Source organism: Bemisia tabaci, chromosome 4 (assembly GCF_918797505.1).
Source record: "Bemisia tabaci chromosome 4, PGI_BMITA_v3".
NCBI classification, from domain to species: domain Eukaryota; kingdom Metazoa; phylum Arthropoda; class Insecta; order Hemiptera; family Aleyrodidae; genus Bemisia; species Bemisia tabaci.
In genome coordinates, this window is record NC_092796.1 from 33,396,598 (window position 1) to 33,417,304 (window position 20,707).

General features: G+C 39.3%; 1 protein-coding gene across 2 annotated transcripts in view; it reads right to left on the minus strand.

The window, feature by feature from the left end:
- The window catches only part of unc-13, a 441,250-nt gene that overhangs the window by 7,705 nt on the left and 412,838 nt on the right, over nucleotides 1-20,707 (minus strand). For both annotated transcript variants that reach the window (XM_072299723.1, XM_072299724.1), the window contains 14 exons: nucleotides 18,295-18,436; nucleotides 16,404-16,530; nucleotides 15,684-15,803; nucleotides 13,610-13,809; nucleotides 12,310-12,460; nucleotides 11,153-11,311; nucleotides 9,789-9,914; nucleotides 7,881-8,330; nucleotides 6,746-6,967; nucleotides 5,631-5,797; nucleotides 4,753-4,910; nucleotides 4,179-4,306; nucleotides 3,702-3,833; nucleotides 2,815-3,028 (listed from right to left, as the gene is read on the minus strand). In XM_072299723.1, the coding sequence (XP_072155824.1) occupies nucleotides 2,815-3,028; nucleotides 3,702-3,833; nucleotides 4,179-4,306; nucleotides 4,753-4,910; nucleotides 5,631-5,797; nucleotides 6,746-6,967; nucleotides 7,881-8,330; nucleotides 9,789-9,914; nucleotides 11,153-11,311; nucleotides 12,310-12,460; nucleotides 13,610-13,809; nucleotides 15,684-15,803; nucleotides 16,404-16,530; nucleotides 18,295-18,436 (2,496 nt within the window). The remainder of the gene's footprint in view (nucleotides 1-2,814; nucleotides 3,029-3,701; nucleotides 3,834-4,178; nucleotides 4,307-4,752; nucleotides 4,911-5,630; nucleotides 5,798-6,745; nucleotides 6,968-7,880; nucleotides 8,331-9,788; nucleotides 9,915-11,152; nucleotides 11,312-12,309; nucleotides 12,461-13,609; nucleotides 13,810-15,683; nucleotides 15,804-16,403; nucleotides 16,531-18,294; nucleotides 18,437-20,707) is intronic.

The following is a 20,707-nucleotide window of genomic DNA, read 5'->3' on the forward strand; positions in this document are numbered from 1 at the left end:
CCACCATTCGTCGCTCCTCTGGCGTGAGGGTGTATCTCGATTTCCACATGAGCCCTAGAAAGTATGGACTTATACGGAAAATAAATCTCACGTGGAAATTGAGATACGCCCTTACGTCAGAGGGGCGACGCATTGTGGGGCACTAGTGAGGGTTCTCTGTTAATTCCTGATATAGTTAACATATGAAGACCTAGTTCAGAATCAAACTCGGAATAAACGTGAAGAATCGGGAACTTTGACTTTAGGAGCACATCATGCCGTCGTATCTCGTCTACCGAAAAACTTTAGTTAGGGGTTTTATGCAGTAAAGATCCAATCCAAAACTTTATCCGGCTAAATGACAATAATGTAGATCAAAACGTTGCCATCTTTTCATTGGTTTTCTTATTCCGAGTATGATTGCTCAACTAGGACTGAAAATACTGGGTATACTTGCAATCGTGGTTAATTTTTCTTCCTCGTGAAAAGAACTCGCCAGCCAATCAAAGGGCTACGTTTTTGGACTCAGATTGCGACGCGTGAATTTGAGTATCATGCCAACTGTAAAAATCGTCAGCGAGCTGTCTTTTGCCCAAACATCAGTGGATTTCAGATTTTATTAGCAAGAGCCTTTTTTGCTGAAAGAAGAACCGATATCTAGCAGGTTGAGCTCGTTTATACATTCATTGAACATTTCCAATATTTCAGAAATATTGAGACTCTTGAAGGAGGGAAAAATTGACCATCAATGTAGGAAAGTATTTGAAAAATGTTGCCAAAATACAAACAACTCTCCAGATTTTGCATAAGCAACAATGTAAATGAAGCGAGTTTCAAAAGAAAATTTACTATGGACTGTTCTGAACTCCAAATCAACCACAAATGCGAATACCCACATTTTCACGCATTCCCTGTGATTGAATTTTGATTAAAGATAAAAATACCATTTTATACAGAAACGATTTTTTTTTTCAAATAGAGCCTCGCTCCATAAAGTGTAAAAAGTTATATTCACAAAAATTTATTATAAACCTCTTGAGTCATGGAAAAATGCAAATTAGTTACTTGAGTTTTTTGTTCATTAGTCACATTAGTACCGAAGTGCTTAAGCAGCCGATGTAAAAAGCCCCTTCAATCTTGGCTGAAGCAATTTTTCGTACTCTCCCTTTTCTAGCATGTGAAATAAAGGAGGCATGGATCGAATGATAAGTCTCATTCGGATTGAAAGGTTCAGTATTATTTACACTTTACGGAGAGAGCTCTCAAACATTAACACTAATACACAATAGACAAAAACAGATGATCCTCAATAAAAACACATAAATATGTACATACAAAATTCATATTTCATGCTACTTCTACGGGTTTTGTCTCTGGAAGAAATTGAAAAGTATAACATTGATTGTTTTATTTGAAGACTTTAATCTTATGTTCTGTAATTTTTTTATGATGTTTTTCTTCTTTTTCTTGCTATGCAGTCAGCTTCAGAATTTTTTTTTTGAACATGGAATACATTTAATGATGTTTATGAAGTTTTGAAAGCGTAATTTTAGCAAAGAAATGAGAGGAGGGATATTAAACACAAATTACACCAAGTTACACTAAGTAAAAGATTGAGGCTTTCGGACTGAAAACCAAAGACAAAAAATTACAGAAATCCCATACTAGTATCTCTTCTCCGGCGGGAAAAATCGCCGTAGCTGTCATTTTGACTCCTGAGTGACGCTGAGCGACTGGAGTGGAGTATCTTTACAGAGAGTGTGTGGCTACTTGACTTGACTACCGTGGGATCTATGTCTGACTGGTTTCGTCGTTTGAGACTAATCTCGAGTAGTCTAAGGGTTAGAAATGGCGGAAATTTTTGGAGTATGTATCTTTGCCTTAAATTGACTGCAAAAAAACGGTTTCACCTGCACCGTCGATTTTACGTGAGTCACGTAGGAAAAACGTGTTTAATCAGTATGAAAACAAATGATTTGCCTCATATTCGACAGAACTCTTTTTGAAATAAAGAAGTGTTGGTACAAAATATACGAAGCTGGGGATTACCACTAGACTTTGGCGAAATTTCATCAAAAGTTTCCATTTTATTGGCCATCAAGCAGTCATCAGCAGCATCAGCATCAAGCTGAGGCCAGGCCAGGTGTCTCTACACTCTCTCCATAAAGACTCCATTTACACTCTAAGTATAGAATAACCCCAGTTAATCCGACCACCCATATCTGTTATCGATGTATGGTATTCAGAAATTATTTAGATGAAGCTTTACAGAATAAAACCAAGTGTTTTGGAAATAAGGGGTCTATTCATTTGTTGCATGCAGTTGAAATAGCTTGCTGATATATTAGAAAGCTTTCCGGTTTTTAAGTTTTGAGTGACCAAATAGCTTCTTTCTCTGGATTGATTGATTATACATAAAGAACTTTAAAATAAAGCGACTTTGCATTTGGCTCCTTTCTCTAAACTGATTTTGATCTTACTGTACTCGAAAGAGAGGCACAAAGGCATTAAAGATTCAAGAGGAATGATTATTTGTATAATAACAAATATATCTTTCATGGTCAGGAGTAAACAAATTGCGGTAAATCAAAATTGATATTTTTAAATGCAAATTTTCTTCAGGAAAGTAAATTGAGGAAACCCTACGACAAAGAGACGCTCTGTTTTTCTAAAGAAAAACACTTGGTTCTTTTTTGTTAAACTTGATCCACTTTGAAGCTGCATTTGTTAAGTTAAAATAAATACAACGCAAGAACAAAGACAGAAGAGCAAGAAAATTCCAAGAGAGAGAATACATAGAAAAAAAGACGAAACTGATGCAAGTTGGGTACGCACCGGTGTTGGTTTGGGATTGGACGAATGTTTTGATGAGCGTGTCCGTCGTCTGCGTGTACAGGGATAAGGCGTAGCGGAGCGACTGCAGTTCGGCGCTCTTCTCCAAGAAAGTTTTCTTCAACCCGTTGCCTCCGGCGTGGAAGTACTGCTTTATCGTGTCCAAAGCCACGTCCAGAACTGCGCACTGTTTCGGCGAGAGATTCTTCTCGATCTCCTGTGAAATCGTAAAAAAAACGACCAGATGAAATCAATTTCGTCTTAGGTATTAGAGGAAAATCTTGAGATGGAAGAAAAATCTGCGGAAAAATGGATCTGTCGCCGATACAGAAAATTTTATGAAAAATGAGTGTTAAAATTTTTCCGGTGAATTTTCAGGATGTTTTTTATGAAATTAAAGTCATTTTTTTTTTGGGCGAAGGGGGCGCCCAGTGAGAGGGTGGCGACAGGGGGTATTAAGTGAAATGAGGGAGTGTCAACTCCCTGATGACCTGTGGAAGACCGAGTTTTGTGGCGATTAGGCGTCGCACAGCGCCAAAGAGCGCTATAAAAGCGACTCGTGTATGTATGTAAGTCATTTTTTGAAATTTCAAGGGCTGCGTTATAGGTGGTCGTATTCCAATGATAGAAATGTAAAGATGAAAAAGACATAGAAATAGAACATAGCGTGCACTGCACATGCTCATTTTTTCATATTAGGTAAGTAATTTTTTTTACATAAATGGATTCTCTGTTGCTCAGTAACATTACTTTCGATTCTTGCATTTAATTCTGTTTATTAGACCAATCCAATTTTACAACCAACTGAACAGCATCAGACAATCAGATTGTTTTACGAATGTTCTCTCCGATTGTTAAGAGTAGATATAAACATAGAAGCGAACACTTACCATGACGCCACTAAGCGCATTTTTCACGTCTTGTTTGCCGGCCATGTGGTTTTTGATCAGTCGAGACATATCCTCTATCTTTGCGTTGGCAGCCAAGTTTTTAGCGTTATCAGTCAAATTTTTGAGTATCATCTGAAAAAAGAAGAGGAAAAAGCGTGTTCAAAAGGTATCTTCAGATACACTCATTATTTAAAAAATCATGTTAAAATCGTCTCAAATCAACTCACATTTTTTTCCAGATCTTTTTAATTTAAGGAAAAAGTTCAAAAAGTACGCAAATATAAGCTCCCTATGGCCGTTTAGGAGAGTCTTGAATCTTCGAATAAGAGCTTTTAAAGGCTCACTAACTAAAAGGAATCTAACTAAAAAGGATAGCTCACAATTGAGCTAGACCTTTAACTCTTTCTTCTTCACTTTCAACTCACGATTGAGAATATTCTTTGCTACAGGCATCTATGATCCGCACAAAGTACTTACACTCTTATCAGTCATCGGTGGAAGAACAACTTGTTTCTCCAGAATTCGCATCACAATCTTCCAAAGCTCTTTCAGCAGCCTTTTCAAGACAGTCTTCTCGCAAGATTGAGCGTACAGTGATAACGAACCTGCGGAAAGTAAAAATGTCGGATTAAGTCAAGTACAGCTGCTTTGGTTTTTAGGGGTAGTTACTGCGATTTCAACTTTATATTGGGTTTAATAAAATATATTACACGTTACAACCAAGCTGTGACACATCGAATGAAAACCTGCAAATTCGTTGCTGGTAGTAGTTGTGTTGTTGATCTTAATACGTGGCCCCATGTACTATATGTTATCGATAAATAGACGTAAAATATTTAAATATATACGAACAGAAATGAAATGGGAATTTTGATTATAGCGTTACCGAAAGGCACTGTGCTTAGAAAGTTTCAGTAGATGTGAAAGTTGCAAGTTGCAAGTCGTTTAAATTGTGCAGAATGGTTTGAATTTCATCAAGGATGGATATAGTTTTCCAAACCTGATTAAAAAAGTAAAAACTCTATAATAAGGAATTGTGCTCAATGCTTACCATCAAGAAGATCCATCAAAGGCCTCAATACTTCATCTGCTTCTGCTGCTACTGCGTTCCTTTGTGATGGCTGATTCAACGTTACTTGGCCACCGCCTTTGACCGATAAAAGTAGATCACCCAACTCTCGGACACAAACAGTTATTCTTGGCTCCAAACTAAAAAAAATCGATGGAAAGAAGTGTTATTTATCAGAAAATATCCTAAATTAAAAGTGAGAGAAACAGGCACGTGCATTTACCGAGAGGTATGATTTAATCCTAAGAGAACGCCTGCACTAAATGGTGATGCAATTGTTGTTGCATGCGTCTGGGCGCACATCGCTAAGGTTTGAAGGGTGCCCATCTAAGCGATGCTGGGACCATATGTGTCTGTGTTATTTTTTACTATATCGACGACCACAGGGAGGAAGATACTTCAACTGCAACGTCGAAAATTTCCCCTCATGTTTTATATCATTATATAATTTAAAGAACAGCTAGAATACATGCCAAGATCAAAGGGGATGAATTAATTGACACCTCCCCCCCGCCATTGGAGAGGTGAAAAAAGGGGGCGATATGGGTCACAATATTTAGGAGAAACCACCAATTTCAGGTATCCAAACCTGAATTCGCCGTTCCCTTTTCAATGTGAATTTATGAAGAGAGGCGATTATCTTTGATGGATCGACCATTTAGTATTGAAAAGATGTAGAGTAAAAAATGAATTAGTATCAGTACAAATCAGACTTTCTGGAAATCACGTTTGAATGGTGAGATTGTGCAAACGATTATTTTGGCAGCCCAGTTTTCCATTCTTGAAGGACATTTTTTTTTCTTTCTTCAGTTACGGATTGAAATAGGTCTTAATAAACATTTGAAGTAAAGTATCATCACCTGTTTGCAAATTGTATGGCAAGATCGTCTAAGGCAGAATTGAGATTGCTCTGAAGTTCTTTCAAGATCATTGCTGCATCCTCCTCCAATTTCTCTCCGCCCATAGATTCGAACATCTTCTCCAGTTGCACCCGCAATTGTTGGATGTTGTTCATCAAAATACACGCCTGCACAGAGAAAGAGAATTAACATCCTCGATAAATTTGTCACTCACTGCGGTTGATTTTACAATAAGGATTCTACATGGAATTTGCGGAACGACAACCGCGGCCTTTGTGCAAATGTTTTTGGCGCAAAATTGCGTTATTTGGCAACGCTGCCGTATTGCAACTTATTCGAACTCCGAGGATTTCATGGTAAACACGATTGGAAATGTAGCGTCGAAGGAACCCTGTAGAACTAACAAACGACTGCAGCCATGGGATGTGCCTCGAGAAAATCGGAGCGCCTGCAATTTTTTGGGATGCAACACGGGCATCTTGAGAACACGAATAGTTGTATCCAGACCTAACCGTTGAAACAACTGGAGCGTCTTAATTTTCTACGCTTCCCATATATGTGTTGGCTGGAGAAAACTGCAGCAAAATTTTCTAACTGCGTTCCCGACTTATCTGAGTTGGGGAAAATTCCTTGATTTTCACAAGTTTCAAATTCCCTGAGTTTCATATGATTTTCCCGACGATGAAGAGAAATTACGCTTATCACCGAAAAATCAGCGACGAACACACTGTTACAACTGTTACAATTTTAAATCTAAAGAAACAGCTTTTTGGAGACTTTAACGCAAGAGTAGAGAAATAAGCGATAATTGCCAGGCTTTTAAAGCCGTATTTGAGGGGCTTGGAGGTCAAGGCGCATAAACGCGGTTTTTGCTTTTTCGAGAAATACGTGTTTGAAGTTAGGAAATTACATCGATTCTTAAAGCGGAAAGGAATATCGATTTGAAACTTTGTGATGCTTAAAAATTGGAATTTTTGAACGAATTTTTCACAAAATATGTATTTAGACTAGTTTTACTTGAAATCATTAGTATTTCAATTTTTCCAAAAACTGCGCTCATGCACCTTGTCCTCCAAGCCTCTTGTTTGTAGTCGATCGTTGTATCAAGGACTTACCACTCGTTCGTCCTTGAGATGTGTCGGGAACTCCTTCTTGACGATGTCCGCGTAGGCGATGAGGACCTTGACGATGGTCTTGGCGAATCGCTTCATGTACCTCTTCCAGATCTCCGGGTCGGGACACTCCAGTTTCGAGACGACGTCGAAGCACTGCGTCAGCTGCGTGAACACGTCCACCACCGAGTTCGAGAACAGCGCATGTTCCGAGCTCCGTTGGAACTGTAAACAAAATATCACGATTAGTTCGAGCATTAGGAGGGGAGTGAGTACCTATATATAAAGAGAGTACGGTCACGTCAAAAAATGAAGCTCTCAGGGCCCAATATTCTCTCAATATCGAGAAGAAACGTTAGGTACGCCAAATAGTGTTCTACGCAGGGCCAGAATTGCAAACAATTTTCAACATATGGCCATAATGTTGCGATAAAATTGCAATTTTTGGGAAAACATGGACAATTTTCGAAAATTGTTCGCAATTTCATGGCAAAGCTTTGAGAATGCCTTGAATTAAGTAAGTAGACAATCTGCGTCACAACAAGAATTGCGAATTATTGCCTTTGAATTCCAATTTTTTCGATAATATTGCATTACTGCCTTGCTGGAAGAACGCCTTAAGACCATTCGAAAGTTGCCAAATTTCCTTCGATAAAATGCTTCTTTTTGAGGAAAATTATGAATATTTTTCTTGGAAATTTTCAGACGTTTTAGATCAAATTATAAACAAAATTATCTGAGGAATCGGTAAACAAATATTCAAAAATTTTCCTGAAAATTATTGATTTGCAAGGGGAAATTCGGCGACGCCTGAGGGCGTTTTCCTTTAAGCTCGGCAGAATAGATCTCAACAATTTTGCCCTTTCAAAAAGGAGGGTAGGCAATCCGTACATGTTGCCTTAAAATTGAAATAATTCAACGATATTCTCGCAACTTATGGCGATCCTTGGAACTAGGGATCAGCGGCGGATCCAGCAATTTGGGAACACCGGACTCCCTCCATTTAAACCTATGTTAAATAATCGATTCTTGTCAGGGCACCTGGTCCCACCAAGAATCGATACATTTCCATAGGTTTAAATGCAGAAAAACAATGTTGCAAATTTTCTGGATCCGCCAATGCTAGGGATGAACTTACCCCATCCTTCTTATCCCGATTGAAAGCGCCGTTGAGGTACTCGAGGGACACGTCGTCGTTCTCGTTGAGCCACTGCATGACGAAGGGCTCGAACCAGGCCGGGTATTCGGGGACGGAGCCCTTGTAGGGCGGGACGTCCTTGACGTAGTTGGTGTAGAGCCACTTGACCTTGAAGTGGAGGTTCATGTACCCGGAGGACTTGCAGAGGCGGTGCTGTTCGTGCTCCTCGAGGGCGTACTTCATGTCGACCGCGAAGAGGCTCCACATGGTCGCCGCCGAGAGCTGCCCGATGTTGAGCTCCTGCGGGAACTGGTTGAGCACCGGGCCGTAGCTGTTGCGGTCCTCCTCGATCACCGAGATGATCAGCGTGATCAGCTTGTGCCAGAAGTCCAGCGAGTCCAGCCGCGGCCCGTGGTCCTCCGAGTCCCGCTTCGTTTCGTTCGGGTCAGCCTGCAAAACAACCCCCAGGAAAATTAATTAATCATCCTCGAAAAGACTTATTGACCGAAAAATCGAGAATATAGAATTTCCAGGTGTCTGAAATATTATGAGTTTTGTGTTTAAGTCAAAATTACTGAGTGGACTGAGCACGAGGATACCCTTGGTTTCAGTGTCCGAAACTCACAGGCACCAACGCGCCAAATGCGCCTAAAAAAATCGGCCATGGCGCCTAAAAAATGAAGGCTCTGCGCCAATGTGGCCTCTAAAAATTGAATTTTCTGAATTTTCATATTAGGTGATTATTCGAAATTTTTAGCACTATACACTGGAAAAAATCACATCAAATCTAAAGTACAGACTCTTGAAAACATTGACAAGAAAACATACTCTTGATTCAATCAGATTTTTGCTTAAATCAAAAGGAAATCCGCCCAAATTAAGAGGATTGGTTCTTGATTTAAGCAAAAATCCGATTGAATCAAGAGTATTTTTTCTTGTCGATGTTTTTAAGAGTCTGGACTCTAGACCCAATGTGTTTTTTTTTCCAGTGAGAATAGAGAATTTGCGGGTGTCTGAAATATTATGAATTTCGTGTTTAAGTACAAACTACTGAGTGAACTGAACACGAGGATACCCTTGGTTCCAGTGTTCGAAACTCACAGGCGTCGACGCGCCAAATGCGTCTAAAAAATCGGCCATGGCGCCTAAAAAATGAAGGCTCTGCGCTAATAGGGCCCCTAAAAATTGTCTCCTAAAGATCTGAATTTTCATTTTAGGTGATATTCGAAATTTTTAGCACTATAAAAGAGGGTTTTTTCAATTCCTCACGATTTCATCTTTAGTGCTTGTGTCTTCCCTAAGTTACAGCTACTTGCTAGTTCTGTTACGAAAACATCTTGCGTCTGAATTATCACTAAACGCGCCGCAATAGATATGCATAAAGTCAATGTGGCCTCTAAAAATTGTCCCCTAAAGATCTGAATTTTCATATTAGGTGATATTCGAAATTTTCAGCACTATAAGTGAAGGCTTTTTCTATTCATCATCTCGAGAAGTCCCAAACGCGAGGGCACTGTACTGTAAAATTGTCTGAGGGTCAATTGTTTGAGCCGATTTTCCAATCTGCTTGAAATGGAGTTCACGTGCGTTCCTTTGCATTGAAAACGACGATTTGATATGAAAAAAAAATGGGGAAAAAGGAAAAGAGGAAGAAAAAAGCGGACTGAAATTAATATCGACTGAGGATGGTAATTATTTTCATCGCAGAAATACCATAAATACTGAAGGTTTTTTCCTCCAATTTTTTTTTTATCTCTCCCGCTTTGCATTTGAAATGCAATGAGAGAGGATAATCAAATCGAGTGTTTCGAGATTATTTATTAACAGAAACAGGAAAAGCTATACGATAACGATTGTCAATAAAACAATAAGATCATGAACCCGGGGGTTTAATGAAACTCCACTCACCTGGAACTCTCTATTATACAGGTCGTAACAATTTTCAAAGAGAAATTGATACGTTGAGCGTAAACACGCTTTAACGCAGTCTTTCACAACGGCACTGGCACGAGGCGGACTGGAGAATTCTTGAACCTGAACATGAAAAGCGATACAAACCGATGAGTGGAAACGGCAAAATTTGTTTCCTCATAAAGCTTTTGTAGGATTATCTGCAACAAAGGCCTTTCAAATTCTCTCACGTGAATCACGCTGAAATTCACCCGCTCTTTATACATTCTACGAAATTCAAAGAATTCACGATTTTTGCTTCACCACTGGAGTTTTTCATTCTTAAAATGGATTTACCTCTCAGTTGTAAATAAAAGATTCAGGAGCGTCACAATGGCGTGGCATGATTTGCGATTTATCGATTGATTAGCCATTTATACCCATGGGAAAGAATCGATAAACCGGATGTTCGCAACGAACACTTTAATAATCGATTCTTCACCACAGCTTCAAATGGGGACATTTCGATGATAGAGCATACATGCCTCGCCATTGCAATCAGTGTAGACAGGAGGACACATTCTCCTTTATTCTGCCTGCATCTGGGATTTGATTTTTTTTCGATAAACATTGCGGCGCGGCGGGCGCTCAGCGCGAAACGCGCATTAGCGCCTACAAACCTAAGGGGATACTTCGAGCATTGCGTAATGCGTGAAGTATCCCCTTAGGTTTGTAGGCGCGAAACGCGCAGTGGCTCCTACAAACCTAATGGAATACTTCAAGCATTTCGCAATGCGTGAAGTAGCCCTGTAGGTTTGTAGGCGTCGTCGGAGCGCGTGTCGCGCTGGTAGCACGCCTGTTCTTCGATAAATTGGAGGTCTTTTTTTTAATATTTTTTTTTATATATATATTTTGCTTCAATTTTTGGAGGGTAGCGGTAAGCCCTTACAAGAAATATGACCTCCTCTTAATAATGATTGCTTTTTTTTAGATTTAGGCGAAATGACGTTCCTGAAAATTTTTTCCCCCCGAATATTTTTGCTCTTCTCTCTTCCCTCTCCCCCCCCCTTTCTTCTTACTTTTCTTAATTTTATTTTTTCAGATCCAAATACTTACTCTTTTTGTAAATATCTTTACTATTTTACGAACTTATAAATATATTGTAACAATTATCTTAAATCCTAATCATTACGGTCATTACTGTCTCTGTACATTTTGCAGATAGCTAGGGCCGGTGGCCGGTACTCCGGCCCACCCATTACATTATTGTAAATAGTTCATAAGTTATAACAAATAGGATTAATATATGTATCTTGTAGTTCTCTATATATTTAATAAAGAAAAAAAGAATTTTTTTTTCAAATTTTAACAATTTAAATCACCTTCATCCGGAAGAACGTTATACTTGTTAGGAGATCTACGGTTGATTTCAGGTCCATGAGTTTCTCTTCCCTCGATGCTGGGAAGTTGTTACGATACATTGATAAGTCTATTCGTAAGGAGTTGTGCAGCTGATCTAGTAGTTTTACAAACTTCTCTTTCTGCAAAAGAACAAAGAAAATCGAGAATGATTAAAAAATCAAGCTTACGAAGCTAAAGCAGCAGCTTGATAGAATGTAAAATCTCGCTTTTCCAATTCAGCAAACAGAGCTATGTGCCTATGGGCATGTCTCTAGAGCGTTGCGAACAGGGCTTATGAGTTAATGCCTCCGGATCGTCGCCCTCTGGCCAGAGGCGGATCCAGCAATTTGGCAACACTGGTTTTCTCAATTTAAACCTATGCTAAATAATCGATTCTTGTCGGAGCACCTGGCCCCGCCGAGAATCGATACATTCCCATAGGTTTAAATGGAGGAAAGACCATGTTGCCAAATTGCTGGATCCGCAAATGCCTCCGGCTCAATCGTCGACGCCGACGTAACCGGCGCCTTCTAATTTCCATTCATTCTTACGGCCCTCGAGTAACGATAACACCCCATCTTTCCCACCTGCACATGGTTCTGTTTGGTAGAAATGTGTCCATTTAGAGTTTCAACAGCCATAATTTCCTGGTCTCGATATGATTTCTCATCAGACGGCGTTCATTCCGCATTTTTCAGGGCAGTATAAGTAGCAAATAGCGTGCCCTTTTCAGAGCAGGCTTTCGATGAGATTGATCTATTACTCTTTTGACAATCACGTTAATTACATGAAGTATACGGCACTTGCGTTACTTACTTCCGCAACTCGTTACGTTTCTTTCGTAACTCACGTTTCTTGCGTAACTCACGTTTCTTGCGTAACTCACGTTTCTTGCGTAGCTCACGTTTCTTGCGTAACTCACGTTTCTTGCGTAACTCACGTTTCTTGCGTAACTCACGTTTCTTGCGTAACTCACGTTTCTTGCGTAACTCACGTTTCTTGCGTAACTCACATTTCTTGCGTAACTCACGTCTCTTGCGTAACTCACGTTTCTTGCGTAACATACGTTACTCGTGTCACTTGTGTAACTTAAGTGACATGCATAATTTACGTTACATGCGAAACTTGCATAACTTACCCCAAAATTAGAGGCAGCGAAGCGATCACTAGCTGAAACAGCCGACGAAGCTGTAGTGTGCGCATAGTAAGCGTTGATATTGGCTAATAGTGTGCTCATCACAGCCGGCACACCGGAACACAGGTACTTGGTTGACAGGCAGTGGAAATGTCTGGAATAGAAAAACTCTCACTTCAGAGACCCTTACAAGAGCATATTTTGATGCCTAAAAAACTGAACCGAATTTTTAAAGGCGCTACAGCAGGATACCAAAAATCCTCAACAGTTGGCTGAAGGTCACGTTCATCTCTCTTATTCCACAAAAAATTAAAAAGCCTTATGAGCTTGGTGTCAAAAGTTTTAAAAATGTACTTTGAACAGTCTTCCGTTTAAAGAATAAGGTACGATACGAAATCTCCAACATCGCAAAACTATATACGTGGTTTGGTAGTTTCACCGCCGACATTCAGCGCACTCTCCGGTGATATCTCATCTCTCAAAATCGTCATTCTTCTGGCATATGGCCGTAACTCGAAAATCCTCATGAGCCCCACGAAGCATGGATGTATACGTAAAACAGAGAACGTGGGAATTGAGATACACCCTTTAGTCAGAGGAGCGACAAAATAATTATGAAAGCCAGGATCCTGGTTGTTGATCCTTCTCGACAAGAATGTAATCATTCACTTTAGAAATTACCGTACACTAAAATGAACGTGGTTCATCCTGGAGAAAAAAAAACAAACCAAAAAAAAAAACAAAAAAAAAAACTTCCAAACTGCGGAGAGAAGCAAGAACTTTTGCCAGCTTGATGATATCGATGGCCAAAGTATAGAACTACGTATCTATTTTGCGGTGTTTTAAGATCTTCGCTCCTATTTTATTTTTTCAAGAGAAACGAGCCAACTATGGAGCTTGAAATTCAAGCAGAATAATTGCCTGGCAGAGAATAATTTTGACTAGTTTGCGAGGACGAAAAATTATTCGAGGACTTTTGCACGTCGCTAACGGAAATATGCGGTTCCGCACATAGGTTTTATCATAGGTTTGAATGACAGATCAATTGGACTGCATTTTGCAATTCGGAGCTACAAAATCTGGCTTAGTTTAGAAACAACGTATGCACCATTAATTTCCCTATGCACATAAGTGTTTTTACAGATGAGCCAGGAAATGTAGTTCCGAATTGCAAAATGTAGTCCAATTGATATACCGTAAAGCATGCCACACCACTGAAAACAATCACGGCATGGCTCCGAGTAAAAATTGTCTTCTCCGCATTTTTCGTATGAAAATGTGAAAAGAATGAGGTTGAACTTACGTCATAGCTTGATATATTGATTCGATGCCGTAACGCATGGCAAACTCATCCACGATTTCCTGGGCTGGATCATCGAAGTAGATCTTCCAGGCATCGTCTCCCTTCGTTTGTGGCAGTCGAACCATGCCTTGGTTCTCCTCACAAAGCGAATGAAATAGATTTTCATGAAGGCACGTGTATTGTACATGATATGGTGCTACCTGTTTATTGGAAACACGGAAAGTAATTCGCAGTGAGAAACAAAGGATGAAACAAGAAACAGAGATGACTTTTAGAGCAGTGGTGTTTCCTGATGAGATTTTTAGGGGATGCTGGACTACATTGTTGCCGTACCGAAAGAAAAAACGGCGTTTGAAAATTTTAAAGTCGGCTAGTTTCCACCAATGAAATGTACATTTGGGAGAAAAGTTATGAAGATGCGTCTATTAATTTTTCAGATATCTCCGATGAAATTGCGGGTAAAATGCTCTGAAAATCGTTGGGAAAAGATTCACAAGTCTTCCAGAAACTTCGTGTTCAATTAAACGAAATCTACCATTTTCCAAGGGCTTAAACGGTGTTCTTCCTCAGCACGGCAGTGAGACTGCGCAGCCAAGGTTGCAAACGTGAAATGAAATTTATGAAAGATTGGAAATTTCTGTGAAATATTTCATAAAATTTCACAATATTTTGAACAATATGAAACATTGCCAGAGGCTGGGTGCATATGCAACACGCACTAAAAGACACTAAAAAGAAAGAACCACTTGCCGTTCCTGTTATTCGCATTTCATTAAAAATTTGCATTTCGAAAAATATTTTTCAATATCCTTCACATTTGTCTTAAATTTCATGAGATATTTAACATGAAACTTTATTTTTCATGCAAAATTGCAACCTCGAGCAGAACTGTTACGGTGACACTATCCCTTTTCTCCTTAAAAATTTTAGATACATTATTTTTTGTGGGTAAAGTTCTGTAAAATTACGAAGAAAAATACTCTCAGGTTTTCTACAGAAAATCGAGATTGCTGTCTCAAAAACAGCATCGACAGAGAGGCGGTATTTTTTTATTGTCATTTTCATTGTCAAAGAAAGGGGCAGAATGTCTGAATTTCTGTGTCTAAAGCAAGCTGTGGAAGTCCACCGAATGTATAATGGGTGACGCTGGCCGTGAAGAGAGGGCCCTTTTCAGTTTCAGTGGAAAAATTTATGATAAGGGGAAACCTACGTGGTTTGGGTCAAAATTGTTTTGTCCTCATTTGATATGCTCCCTTGTGTGTCCGGTTGCCCGATTGTTCCATAATATACGGATATTTCATGCAGTTTTAAATGGGGAATATTTTCAGCACTATTTGACAACAATGCACGGGACAAAGTAACATCGCAAGGGCTGTGGATTCTTATCTCAACCGGCATCTCTCGCCAGGAGCACAGAATTGGGTCAGAATCTCCATCAATTTTGATATCTTTGCACAATTATTATTTAAAATATGCCCCGATGTGTCCATTTCGCTCCACTCATAAAGAAAAAACTTCCATTTGCGCCTCGCATTGTTTTTATTTGGTCCGTGTCGGATGTATTTTCTGTTTTTCGTCCGTTTTATCTTCTCTTTAAACTCGAAAGAATCTCGGTAAAGGTAAAAGGGGAAAATTTCGACAACGATTCGCAAACTTTTTATTTATAAGCTCATTCTTAAAAAACATCTCTCTGCATAAGGGAATGAGTGATACCTATGCTTCAAAAATGGCGTCATTAAAAAGCGTCCAATGACGTCATCAAAGGGGTTTCTCACTACATTTTCAGCCGTAAGTGGTTAGAAATGTCTGAAAATGGACGGAAACGAGTAGATATGGTCAGAAACAGCCTAAAATGCCATTGCAATAGCGGCAACTAGCCGAAAATGCATACAAAGTACAAAACAATTCTCCCTGATCGTGTCATTAAAGGCCCTCCGGACCGGTTCCACCTGGTAAAGTTCATTTAATGTATGAAAAGGACGTTTATAAATTTTAAAAAAAATATTCCGCGGCGAAAACGCATTTTCCTTCAAATAACAAAATAAATATGTAGTTGTTTATTTCAAGGACTTACTTTTTCTTCACCCTTGATTTCTACACTAATATGAAGACGTATAGCTCCCGATACAGCTGACTTATCGGTACGTTTTTCCAGGTTATACCAGACGTCCATCTCACCAGAAAGGGTCCTTACCTGAAAGGAAAAAAAGAAAAAAAAAATGTCATCATCAAAAATTCAAATTACATGAAAGGGAGTTTCTTCTACGGGAACTTATGATAGGCGGACATTTTGAACACTATGACAACAATTTGGCTGTGCGATGGCTCTTGAATTAGTACATTTTGCCGCTCAGTTCCTTTGCATTTAATGTAAAATTCCATTTATCCAATTCGCCGAAAGAAATCACGTCCACTTTAACATTGTTTCTAATGCAGCTCACCACGAGCACACTCCGTCTTTACAACATGTCTCTTAGCTCTTTTCAGCATAAATACATCCAATTAATCATAATAATGGTATAAGCTAGCTACAAAATCAGCGACCTCGTATATGGATGTAACCAACATTAACTTAGTAGATGTAACCAGCATTATGTAATCAGTGGCGTGGCGTGCTTTGCGATCTATCGATATTTCTCGATTTGAAGCTGTGATAAATAATCGATTATTAAGATGTTCGCTGCAAACACCCTGTTTATCGATACTTTCCCATATGTTTGAATTGCCGATCAATCGATACATCGCAAAGCACGCCACGCCACTGTATGTAATACAACTTGGTTCTTGAACTTACCTCAATGATAGTTTGACCCAAAAAATCATCCGACTCACGGGTGAGTTTCTGTCGGAGTTTCGACTTGAGATCGTTATCCTCATCCCAAACTCTCACTTTAATCCGATCCGACGAGTTGTGACATTCGCTGGAAAAAAGGAATCATAAAGCTTGAAAAATTATGAGCATATCGATAATTGAAGTGCAAAACCACGTAGCTCCAATGCGGATAAGAAATTAGCAACGTCGGAAACGGAGATAGGTGGTTTCGCGCTGTGATCATCAATAAAGAATCAAAAGAGTACACGGGAACTTAATTATGCAACGAAGATAATAGCACCTATAAATAGAACTTTTTAAGCTGCATTTAAACAAAATTGTAAAGAAATCGACATACGGGGAGTTTAGAGGAAATTAATGCTACGACCAATTTTTTGCGAATTTACACCCAGGAAAGAACAAAGGAACCAAGCAACATCGGCAATTGAAAATTTTAAATTAGCAAATTAATTTTTTAAATGCAAATGGTTGTGCGGATTCTTGAGAAAATTTCAGTGAATTTTTTGCATGGTCTGAAGAAAATTCATCGAACTTTCCAAAGGAATCCGCACAAACGTTCTCTCACAAAAAATTAAATTGCCCAGTAAAAACTGGCGCCTACAAACCTAACAGGGATACTTCACGCATTGCGGAAAACGCGCACTGGCGCCTACAAACCTAACGGGGATACTTCACGCATTGCGCTTTAGTACTAGCTGATGTGGCTTGGTTTCTTCCTGCTAAACACGGTTTATTTCGAAAAGTTACACAGAGATGGGCGCGACGCTAAGTGTATGCCTCAGTGATGAAGGAGATTTAGAACTCCAAGTGACTGAACTGACCCCGTTACCTAAAGATCAGAGGATGACGGAACTAATTGGTGAGCTAATGAAACCTTACACACGATTTAAGCACAACGAGAAGGAGTTTTCTCACACCATTCTTGAGCGGTTTCCTCGAGTCAAGTGTCACGGATCACACAGATCAGTGGGTCAATTTATTACTGAAACTCACCGGACGACCATGTTCAGTAAAAGTCTAAAATCAGCAGATATCATCAGATATTTGGGTCCCTTCAGTCCCCCTTCCCCTTCATGGATGTAGATATAAACTGCAAAAATATTCAGATTTGAGGGGTTTGGAGGACAAGGCTCATGAGCACAGTTTTTTTAAAAAATTGAGATATTATTGATTTCAACACTGGAAAAAAACACATTGGATCTAGAGTCCAGACTCTTGAAAACATTGACAAGAAAAATGACTCTTAATTCAGTCAGATTTAAGCTTAAATCAAAAGGAAATCCGCTCGAATTAAGAGGCTTCGTTCTTGATTTAAGCTTAAATCTGATTGAATCAAGAGTATTTTTTCTTGTCGATGTTTTTGTCGATGGACTCTAGATCCAATATGTTTTGTTTCCAGTGATTAGTTTCGAGTAAAACTGTAGTCTTAGTGCATATTTTGTGAAAAATTCGCTTCCACATTCCAATTTCTAAGCATCAAAAAGTCATTTTGAACTTTCTTTCCGCCATGAGAATCCATGTAATGTTGAAACTCCAAACACGCATTTCTCGAGATATCAAAAACTGCACTTGTCCGTTTTGTCCTCCAGGCCATTCATTTGTTCTCTTTAAGTTCTGTCCGATATCCTTTTCCTAATTGTTTTTCTTTCAATTTTCATCCGTACCACCAAAAAAATGCATGGGTAAAAAAAGGCAGATGGGAGAATCAGCCCCAGCTTCTACAAAGTTGCTGTAAATCTGCAAAATATCTTATCCGAGCGATCGTTCTTATTCAAAGTGAAATTTCAAGAGTTTGACTTTTGAAATGTGTCAGGAAAGGAGACATATCGGAGATGAATGAAAGGTTACTTACAAATAGAACTTTTCCTGCCACACGGGGTTCAGTTCTTGTGGCATTGTGCGCGTTCGTTTCTTCACCTTCCCAACTTGAACTGTCACGTATGGATCCGATGTACCGCTTTTATCCTTTGCAATTAGACCTTGTGCGCAGATTACTGAAAAGTTAAGATGGAAAGGAAGGAAATTAATCACCTAGGATTCAGGATTCTTACCGATTGTTTTTTTCATTTTTGAAAACATTAAAAAATTACTGGAATAACGCTTTGGATTAATTATAGGCGGTACGCATAATTATAATAACGCGAGAGCACGCAGACAAGGCAAAGTCCACGCCAAATAGGTTTCCGCACTTCTTGACTGCGACAGAAGATGGCCTGACGTCACTTTTACTTGTAAAGTAAATGGAAGAATCAAGATGGCGGATCTTCTGTCGCAATCTAGAGGTGCGTAAACTTATTGGGTGTGGATTGTACCATGATTCTGGGAACTTTTCAATGCACGATAAAAAAACTTTTCGATGAATGATAAGAAAACTTTTCAATTAATGATAAAAAAACTTTTCAGCTAATGATAAAGTTGTATGTTCCGGTCTCTGACCGGCAAGCTAAAGCATGTTACTGTTAAATGCAACATTTTAAGCCACAAAACCGCGATTATACTGGCTAGATTAACGAATGTTCGATAGTTTGAAAATGATTGCAGTATGCCTCATAGGTTAAGGAGCCGTCAAAAAACATGAGGCATTTATTCCTCGGGGGAGGGGAGAAGGCTCCAAAACTGTCCTATAATGTCTAGAATAATGGGCAGGAGGGAGAGATGAAGCCTCTGGAAGAACGAGAGGATAGAAAATTGGAATAAGTGTCTCGAATAATTTACGGACAACCCCCTTTGAGTCCATCAAATCTTCGGATTGACATGATATTTTTTGATTTCTCGGATGGCATAACATACGCCCTTGTTCATAGGACTGATTGGGTCATATGTTGCAATAAGAAACTACAATTTCCGGCTCATCGATAAAATTACCTGATAGGTAATGAAGATAGGTATGAAGATAGGTATTACCTATCTTCATTGGTAATGACGCGTATGTTGTGGCTTAAATGAGCCAGAAATTGTGGTTTATAATTGCGAAATGATTTCATACTGCGAAAAAATCCGTTGAAGAATTGAATGCCATAAATTTGGATCAAATCATTGTTAAAAGGTTACAAAATGAGAGAACACTGTGGGACTTTCAAGCAGGAGTTAGTAGCAGAATGGTATGAGGAACACACACAATACAAGGGCATGCATCATTATTTCTACTTAATGCGTGATAGTATCTAATAGGAAGCAGACAAATGATAATTAATTAAGACCAAAGAAACATATGTTCTTGATTGTGACGACAGCTTTGAATCAAAATGCATGAAAATGGGCATTTCTACGTCCTCTTACGAAGTGAACACATTCCTGGCCTCAAGAAAAAGAACTGAACGCATATTTTAAGGGGGGTTTAGGGGGGAAGAGCTGTGCCCACGGAAAGGGGCTTTATTGCGGGGAAGCGTTATATAGGACAAAAAACTCTTATTCTGATCCTAAAAATCGATCCTGAAAACATTCGTGTTAAATATTGAGACTGCCGTGCTAAGGAAGAACGCGGTATGAACATTCGCGAGTTGCCAAATTTCTATGGATAAAACATGTATTTTTGAGAAATGTTGGGCATATTTTCCCTCGAAATTTTGCCGAGATTTTAGATTGAACTGTGAACAAAATTGTCGGTAAAATTTGAAGACAAATATTGACAATTTTTCCAATACATCCATTCTTTATTAGAGGGAATATGGCAACATCCGAGGGCTCATACGGCGTTCTTCTTTAGCACGGCATTATAGAATAACGCCCATTTTTGCAAAAATTTTGCCGGGTTTCCTCCAAATCAAATGAAATGAACGAAAAGCGGAAATTTTGAAACACCGCAATCAGGACACCGTCTCCCGTTCGTTACAGTGGCGTGGCGTGAAAGATCGATTATCGATATATCGCCTTTTGAATCTATGGTAAAGAATCGATTACTAAGGTTTTCGCTGCGAACGCCCTGATAATCGATCTTTTTTCATAGGTTTGAATGGTGAATCAATCGATATATCGCAAAGCACACCACGCCACTGGTTCGTTAGCATGGAATTAAAACATCACCTAGCGCAATTGCGCGTGGGCCCTGTTTGTAAATTCGTCGCTCCTCTGACGTAGGAGCGCATATCTCAATTTCCCTATGAGCCTCAGAAAAAAGGTAGCTAAATGGTTAACAGGGCTCATCTCAAAATACACTTACTCCCTTGCGTCGTAGGAGCGACGAATTCAGCGAAGCGTCTCCCGCGCGGTCGTAGGAGGCCAGGACGGGTGTCCCACAACCAAAGTTGCCAAGTCTGCGATAAAAT